Source organism: Anomalospiza imberbis, chromosome 10, assembly GCF_031753505.1.
Source record: "Anomalospiza imberbis isolate Cuckoo-Finch-1a 21T00152 chromosome 10, ASM3175350v1, whole genome shotgun sequence".
In the NCBI taxonomy this organism is placed as follows: domain Eukaryota; kingdom Metazoa; phylum Chordata; class Aves; order Passeriformes; family Viduidae; genus Anomalospiza; species Anomalospiza imberbis.
Genome location: NC_089690.1, coordinates 137,689 through 146,753, shown reverse-complemented (window position 1 = coordinate 146,753; position 9,065 = coordinate 137,689). Strand labels below are relative to the sequence as shown.

The window sequence follows — 9,065 nt, the reverse complement described above, 5'->3', positions numbered from 1 at the left end:
CTTCTGGTTTTGCAATGAGAATTACACTGTACTGTGATGATGGCAGCAGCAGTACCTGGATCTAGTCTGGGCCTGTGCATTTTAGTTACCTCCTGTCATGTGATGGCAGTAGGCATGGCAGCTCACACCTTTGTGTTGAGCTGCGTCTGAAGAAAAAGGCTCTGGGCTATTTTAGAAAAAATTGCAAGAGGGAAAAGAGAAAAGGCTGGATCTTAATTTTTCTAGTGCACTTTGTATCTCCATTTACTATGGAAATTAATATTACTGGTACATGAAACACCATTTGGAAACCTTGGATACAATCTGTTTCTTTCTTGGCATTTTTCTTTTTGTGTGTGTTTCTATACCTGATATTTCAGTGCAAGGAGAGTCTTTTATAATCCTGCTTTTTTAAGCAGTATTTTTCATGAGTGTTTGCTTGGTTTAGCTGTTACCAAACCATTTACTAATTGACTGTTAATCTAAATTCAGCTTGTCTTATAATGGAAAGAACAAGGACACTCCTAAGAAGCTTACTTGTTCCTTTTATTTGTTTTCCAACCTCCTGGTGACGTTTTCTGTTGTTTCATCTTGTAGGTTGCTCTACATACTTCTCATTGCTGTAGATCTTTTTCTGTTTATACCCAAAACTCTGACTCAGTGCTGTTCAGTCAGCCAAGTCTTTCCCTGGCATCAGGTTGTTCTGAATCAGCCTATAAACCTAAAATTCAAAGCTGCTTCTAACAAAGAAAATAAAACATTTTTCATTCAGTTCCTAACAAAACTTGTGTTGTGGTTTAGGCCTGTTGTTCACATCTAATCATGTTCACCAGTGATTATTCCAAGCATCATATGTTTGTGTGAAATCACCTAGTATTCAGTATTTCCTTCATTGCACTTGGTTCATCTACAATTAATGCATTTAAAAAGGGTGGTGGTGTTCTGCCATCCCTGCTCTCTCACTCTGCAATTGGGAATGGTGGTTAGGAAGGGTTGTAAACGTCATCTAGGTAGTTAGGTAACCCCTGGTATTTAAGGAGGTGAGAATAAACACTGATCTTCTTTTAGGTGTGGACAGGTGTGAGATAGGTTGAATTGGACAAGTTGAAGGAGGATTTTTAAAGTTGAAAATATGTGTTTTGGAAGGTGTGCTAGACGTGTTGGTTATAAGTTGCTCATCCTTGCCTTCCTCTGCATTGTGGCCAACATTTTACTTTATTTTCCCAATGGCGAAACAAGATTTGCTTCAGAGCATCACCTCAGCAAATATGTGGAGTGCCTTCATGGCATTCTAGGTGGAGGCTTTCTGGTAAGTAATAACCTAGTGTCTTCTTTCAAGTTTATTTTGGAGGTACTTGATACTGCTCTTTCTCTACTGGTTACCTGAATTTATTAATCAAATATCTTGTTAACAGGTGTCTCTGGAGTTGTATAAAAAAAGAGTTATATTATCCCATAGTTATTATTAATTACTATTGATTATCTTATCTACAACATTCTGTCACTTTAAAGCTGAAAAAAATCATAGGGTCAAGGCACAGAATCCAAATGCAAAAGTGAAACCAAGCCTCTCAGCAGGTCACCATTTGCATAAAGGGTTAAATCTTAAATTTTTGTTATATTATTGAACCACTTTGCTTTTAAATGTCCCTAAACAATGAGCATTTAGACACAATTCCTTAATTTATATTATCTGACATGCTAACAGGTATTTCTCTGCCTTAGCTGTTTATTCAGAGGAATTGAGTGGTAGTTGTCAAAGCTTTGCATTTGAGTAACAGGATGCAAGGACTGAGTGTGATCATTATAGGATGTCATTAATCTGATGCTCTTATTTTCTACCTCTAGCTCTTATTTTTGTGGACCACACTACAGCATATTTAAGACCCCTAACTCCAGGCTTCCTTTTTCATCTTCTTTTAGAAGTCCTTTTAGCAATAGGTTATAGGTCCCTTCCAATTCTTAACACTCCATGATTTTATGATCTCAAGGTGTCTGCAAATCACAGGTTGAAAACAATTGTATGCTGAGGTATTTTGTGTTGTTAGAGGTGCTTACAGCTGTATTACAGTCCCATTGGGACCTAGAGTGGGATTTGCAAAGACTGGTCTTTACACACAGAATAATACAAATGGAACCAATGGAACTTCTCCAGCAGTGCACTTGTGCAACCTCTTCTGGACTTGAAGCATTGGGACTCAGCAACGGGTTTGAGTAAGGGCTGACAAGTACGTGTCTGTTCAACAGGATAATTCTTATTCTAGTTTCATAATAAGTAAGTCTGTGGCATTTGCAAATAACTCTCTACCCTTTCTTTTTTTTTTTTTTCCAGATTACTCTTGGGTGTAGAGTCTTTTTAAGTGGACACTGTTAAGTGCTATTATTGCTAGTGGGAGTATCCTCTTTTTAATCAGCTCCTTCTTGTTCGTTCAGTTCATTCTGCTCCTTCAGTTCATTATTGATTTTTTGCTAAAAACTGGATTATGAAGGGTTTGTGTTTCACACGTATAGCTTCTGCTTTGTTACTTTGAATTTCTGTCACTGGGAACTGGTTGTGAAATCTTGGGAAAAAGTAGATGTCTGTAATGAGATGTTTGATTTAATTGAGCAAAATTTTACTAGACTTTCTACTCTAGTCAGATTGGTTTGTCACACAGGTAATGATGATTGCCCTTAAGTAACAAGTATATTGGCAGTAGCTGTTTTTCAAAAATCTGTATTTTGTAGTCCGCAATGGAATAAAGTTAATGCCTTTTTTTTTCTTCGCAAAGGATTTTATTTGCAAATACAGCCTTTAATGAAAAGAGAAAATTTTAAAGCTGAAATACTTTAAATGTAGCAATACCTCAACAGCCTCTTTCTGTGCTTAAGTGCAATATTGCCACAGTGGCAATAGAAACTGTCCTGGAGTTGGTGATGTCAGTAGTGAGATGCCTACTTTGTTAAACAGGAGTAAAGCTGAATCACCTTTACAGGCTGACTGCCAAGCAGCAACACGAATGAAAGCAATTTGAAGACTGTATTATATCTGCCCTCTCTGTGCAACCAAAAGGAACAGTGTGGTATTTTACTCCATACCCAGGTACTCATTCCAGCTGCAGTGTTCATTGGGCTTCACAATGACGACTGCTGTGGGTGCTTTGGCCACGAGGGCTGTGGAAAGAGCTGTGCGGTAAGTGAACCTGTACATCCCACCCCAGGTAAACCCAAAGACAAGTTGATGGCTGTGCTCAAAGTTCATGTTTATGTCTGCTGTGCAGATGCTGTCCTCAGTTCTGGCAGCCTTTGTTGGGATCCTTGGCTCTGGATACTGTATAATCATTTCAGCACTGGGCTTGTCTCAAGGACCGTATTGTCTTACCCACCTAGAAAGAAACTGGATCTATCCTTTCACTGACTCCTATGGAGGGTAAGTTTTCTGCTCATGAGGATGTTATCTCTTCCCAATATACACATGGGCTTTATTCCAGTACCTTTCAGCAATGTTCAGTAATCATATACCAAAATCTATTCATAACTTTATCCTTCCCACTTAGAACTTAACAAATGGCATCAGTTACTCTCTCTGCTAGAGTATAAAACCAAAGCCATAAAAAATATATATAGGTGACTAAATCTATACATGATATACTGTTCATGCCCATGAACATCTTTAACAAAATATAAAATTTTAGGACTTTGAAGGATTAACAAACTAGGAATAGTGATTGTTAAGATATTTGTCTTATCATGTAAGAGTCTGTTTTGTCAGCCTTGCTTCTGAAGCTGCTTTGCACCAGCATAAAGTGGCACAATTCCCACATTAGCGACAATGGCATAGAATCTCATAAATGAAACTTGAGAAGATTTATAAGAATCTTTGTACACTGCAGGGCAGAGGAGGCAAGAACTCCTAATTATCCCTAATTAAGGTTCTCCTGCAAAAAAAAAGTCTCAGTGTGCTATTCTCCATTAATACACATAAATCCTGATGTGGTTCATATCATGGCATGCATTAAAGTGTGTGTATGGTTGGCAACCTCAAGGGTGTATCTAGCAACAGCTTATGGCTGATGCCAGACTAGAGGTAGTTGGAGTACTAAGAAGCCACATAAAGCTCTTTGCAGCAGAGTTTGAATTTTATATTTCATTTGTATCTCTTTTATATCTTGTATTTCACTTGTATCATTCCTCCTTCTCCATCCTCCTGACCGTGACTGAGTGTAGAAGAACTAGGTTAAGTCCTTGCTGAAGGCAAGTGCTGATGTTCTCAAGATGTGAGTGAGCAGTAACAGCTGAAATACTGCAGTACCTCACCAAATTTGTTCTGTGTTTGGCTCATCCAAGTAAGCATGTGAGGGCCCAAAGACAGCAACACAGGAGAGAATGTGACCCATTTGCCTCAGATCAGTGGCTGCTATCTTCAGAAAAAAGGCCCAATCCTGAAAAGCTCTGTGATTGTTTTGAGAAAAACCTTTGCTCTTTCAGCTTTCTTGAGTATCTGCCTCACTTTAATCAGCAAGAGGAAATTCTGCCTTTAGAGCTTAGATTATTTTTTAAAAAAGAAATTAAGACTTAGCAAAAAGGTGTTGTTGATATTTCAACATCTTCCTAAACCAAACCAACCTTGCACGGAGTAAACCATTGCTTTTTCTATTCCCTTAGGAATCTATTTCTAAGGGAACCTAGCCTATTAGGACTCCATAGAGTGAATATCCTCAATGCAGTTATAGACATAATTTGGTTATAGTATATGGTAAGTATCCTACTCTGACACAAGATTAATATGCCTTTAATTGCTGTGTACAGGTACTTGTTTGAGTATAACAAGTGGTCTGAATGTCAGGAACCTCAAAACATCGTGCAGTGGAACATCACTCTCTTTTCCATCCTCCTTGTTTTGGGAGGAATAGAATTCATTCTGTGCTTCATACAGATAATCAATGGCATTCTTGGAGGACTGTGTGGATTGTGCTGCAGTCATGAGGAGGTAAGTTGCAGATCTACCCGTGCTTCTCAGATGAGCATGTAACTTGTTATACTGCTGAGGAGTTTTACTCAGCAGTTACTTTATAGGTATTCTTAAGCAAAAATTCCCTGTACAGCTGTTTCTATAGCCCTGTTGTGATTAGAACTTTCATGTAAAGTTTGATCACATGCTTTCAGCTGATTCCTCAACTGCCACAGTAAGGTTAATCTGCCTGAGAGCTAGGAGCTAGAGGGCTTTTGTCTGTCCAATGACACATGTGATCATCATCGCACTGCATAGGTGATATGACTGAGATATGGGACTCCTGGTGGTTGTGATCTTTGCCTAAACCATTGTTGCATAGTGTGGTGCTTGTTCTACCTATATTGTGTTAGCCTTGGATTTTGTCCACAGCAGTTCATAAGCTACTGACAATATGCTGCATATAATGAAAACTGCAGCATCCTGGTCTTGCAAAGTGGAAGTAAGATAAGAGAAAGAATTAAATTGCTTATAGCTAACAAAATCTGCAGAAAGATCTGGAGGGTTTTTGAAGGTGGATTTTTTTTTTTTTTTTTTTTTTTGAGGAAATTTCTCCAAATTTCGTTAAAGCCTTGTTAAATAATTTGGACATATTCCCAAATCAGTGTCAGAGTGCTAATGCTGGAATAACCATGGCTTAAAGTATGAACCAGATATAGTTTATATCACACACTATAGGTAAGCATGCGCTTCACATTTGTCATTGACACAGTTGAGTGCTGGGGGCTCTTTCAAAGCTATTGCTGTTTTCTTCCTCCTGTCTTCCTTGTTCTAACTCCAGTATAGAAGAGCTATGCTATGGTTTTCTAAATGTGCTCAGGTTAATTTTTGCATTTTTAGTTGGATACAATATTAGCATTCTTTCCATTAATATGTTTCTTTCTTTTTGTTCCCCTCCACAGACATATGTTTGCTAGAAACCTGACAATGTGTTGACATCAGTGCATGTGTGTGCTGTAAGGAATATGCTGTGGATTTTTTTTAAACATTCCAGGCAAACTGAAATACACATTGTTGTCAAACTGTGCTGTTGCCATGAATTTAACTGACTTGGGGCCTTTGTTGTTGGAGTCGTATGCAGGTTTTTCACTAACCTGCTGGAACTGAAAGGCAAAATGTATCCTGAATATCTATGGTTCATTTCATCTTGGTACAGGCAACTGCCTTAACACATGTCACTAAAGTGGCTTTATTTATTTTTCTCTTTCTACTGACACAACAGCTCTGTACTTTGTCCTGTTTTCCCAATAAAGTTGCTCTTTCGTTCCAATCTTGGAGTGAACACAAACCAAATCCAGCCTGGCCTGGATAAAAGGTTTTGGTCAGCTGGACCAAAACCAAAGCAGCAGTAAAATGTGGATGACTGAGGGCTTTTCAGGATTTTTCTGAACTTCCCCTGTATTTCACAAATAAAGATTTGTACTAAAAATACCCAGGAGGTGTCAGTGATTCCTTCTCTGCCCATGCTGAAACACTGCTTGCCTGGTCTTTGATGTAAAGGACAGTGGTGTCATGAGAACATGGATTTAATGCAGTCAGGTTATAACCTGTTTTTCCTCTCCAGCAGGCTCTGCCAGAGTGGGAACTGCTTCCTTGCTTGGTTTGGCTCATTTAACTGAAACAGGCATTTGTTCATCAATAAGGATTCAACAACAGCTCTGGGTCAGATATAAGAGCATACGTGGAGACTTAGTCCTGGGTCAGGGCTGGCAGTTCTCCACCAGGGAGCTGATGAGGTCCCTGCACATCTGAGCCCAGCTTACCTCCTCCTGCCCTCCCAAGGGGGATCACCTCCTGAATGCTCCATTACAGGCCTGAGATAAAACAAGATGTGGGCATGAGTCTTGGTTTTTTTGCCTCAGCTACCCTCAGGCCTCACAGCATTCAAAGAATACAGTCCAAATTCAGGTCAGTAAAGACAGATTAATCTGAAATACCTGACTTTACCAGTTATCAGCCTGAAGGCGTTACTGTAAGGTCCTGGGTAAGAACCTCTGAAGTGTAGCTTGTTGCACATTAGAGTGAATGTTTCATCACAAGTACATCTGAATAATGTGCTGCCAACAGCATTGCTGGCAAAGCCAGCATGGCAGCATTGCTGCTGGCTATGGCATTTTTCAAGTGAGAACCAAAATGTGACATGCTCTTTATTTCAAAGGAATGAGGCTCAGTTTTGGAATTTAGCTATTCATGTTGTCTTTGAAAACAAGAAAGTTAGTTTCTATTCATGGGAGAAAAAGAAGTTCCAATGGGTGTCAGTGCATCCTTAGGCTATTTGTAACTAGGAGGGTGGTCCTTAAAGATAGCCAGAAACTTCAGGTCTACCTCAGGCTGTCCACACAGCTACATCTGCCCTGTACAAATACATACCTGAAAAAAAAGAAGTGAACTGTGAAAGCAAAATTGTCTACATATATTTACACCAGCAAAAGAATACTCAGATGAAAAGAGTTTGTACCTAGAATCTCAGGATACCTGAATTTTGCAAGAGTATTTATTCATACCTAAATGCATAGAAGTAGTTGAGGGACTTTAATGCCATTTAATGCCATTTCTTTGTTGTATTTATCCCTGTCCTGCCTTGCTATGGGAGGGAGGAAGGAGAATATGTGCATGCACATATGTATACACACAAGATTCCTTGCAGCTGTGTGGTACAGTGTCTTTGTGTGTGAAGATACAGTTTTGAAAAGAATATCTGCAAGTTTAAATGGGGTGTGGAAGGAGAGAAAGTGGAAAAGAAAGTCCTCAATGGAGTAATGTGGCATTCACATTCTCTGGACAGAGACAGATAATTCTGTCTCTCAGGAGAAGCACAGAGAGAAGAAGAGAAAACAATCTTTATCTCTGCTCCTTTGCTTTCTCCATTTGGAATTTGGTATGGAGATTGTTTACCTGAAGTGATTGCTGGGTTGGATTCTGGTGAAGGTTGTTTGGGTTCAATGACCAGTGGGATCCAGCTGTGTCTCGGACTCTCAGCAGAGAAGTCACGAGTTGTTAGTTGATAGGTAAGTAAGAAGTACGTATGTAGAATAGGATAGTCTCTCTTTAAATAGTATATTAATGTAATATAGTATAGTTTTAATAAAGCAGATCCTTCAACCTTCTGATCTGGAGCCAGACATCATAATTTCTTCCCCGTCGGGTTTTTTTTTTACTATAGAATAATGTATAGTTACCATGCGACTTAAGGATTTTTGCCTTTATTCTTGCATAATGGTTATTTGGTTTTCTGGTACACACAATTACTTAAAGAACTGAAACAACTTTACAATATATAGAATTCCAACATATAGAATGATTAGGCTAGGGTTTAGACTTGAAACTTCAGCACAAATGCATGCAGCACCAATAGATTCCTGTAGCCCTAATGCACAGCATTACTGCTCACTATTTATATAGTCATGTGAAAAATGGCCAGCTGGATTATTTTGTTGTCTGGTGCATAAGAGAGTGTTTTGAGAGATTTATCAGTTACATTGTGAAGAAGTGATTGGTTTAGTTGTATTCATATCAGCTGGCAGAGAAGTCAGAGTAAACATGACTTTTCGGTAACTGGCTTGGAATCAGCTTATGAATAATGACAGCAATGGAAAAGCAGTGCTTGCAACACTTGGCAAGATGCTTGAGAAAATTACAGGTTTTCTTAATTCTTAGTATAAAGTAGTTGTTTCCTGTTCTAGTGGCATTGTGGGCCAGAAAAATAACCACACTGTAATTTGGTATTTGCAGAGCTCAGTTTAAAAACAAAGTCATGAAGCAGATTGCTGTACTGCAGAACAAATGCTGCTTCTGTCATCATTTCTCAAGTTAGCTTCTTCTAATCAGAACAGGTTATGATGGAAATGGCATCAAATTTTATTATAAAATAAGATGCTTGCTACTAATTTTGGCCTTTGCTTTTAAGAAAATATTTCAGCCAATTATATGATCTTTGAGTTTTGTACTGAAAAAACAATCACAGGGATTGGATGTGCATGATTTTAATGCAGCTGTTTTCTCTGCTATCTGTGACATAGTGTTGATGACATGAGTTCTGTCTCTGCCTATGAGTCTGGAAAGGCACATTTGCTACTAATTCTGATTAGAGGGAGAC

General features: G+C 38.7%; 1 protein-coding gene across 1 annotated transcript; it reads left to right on the top strand.

Annotated features, from left to right (window-relative positions):
• Positions 1–927: 927 nt before the first annotated feature.
• Positions 928–6,262, top strand: TM4SF1 (transmembrane 4 L six family member 1). The gene is made up of 5 exons (XM_068200092.1): positions 928–1,288; positions 3,062–3,151; positions 3,240–3,388; positions 4,768–4,948; positions 5,872–6,262. Exons 1-5 carry the CDS (start codon positions 1,112–1,114, stop codon positions 5,884–5,886), a joined length of 612 nt encoding a protein of 203 aa, XP_068056193.1. The 5' UTR covers positions 928–1,111; the 3' UTR covers positions 5,887–6,262.
• The last annotated feature ends 2,803 nt before the right edge of the window (positions 6,263–9,065 follow it).

What these genes read in the sequence shown, in the direction of transcription:
- TM4SF1 (XM_068200092.1), top strand. Translation starts at nt 1,112, where the DNA reads ATGTGTTTTGGAAGGTGTGCTAGACGTGTTGGTTATAAGTTGCTCATC. An exon ending in TTCTAGGTGGAGGCTTTCTG is followed by an intron (nt 1,289 to 3,061) that starts GTAAGTAATAAC and finishes CTCCATACCCAG; the next exon opens with GTACTCATTCCAGCTGCAGT. An exon ending in GCTGTGGAAAGAGCTGTGCG is followed by an intron (nt 3,152 to 3,239) that starts GTAAGTGAACCT and finishes TCTGCTGTGCAG; the next exon opens with ATGCTGTCCTCAGTTCTGGC.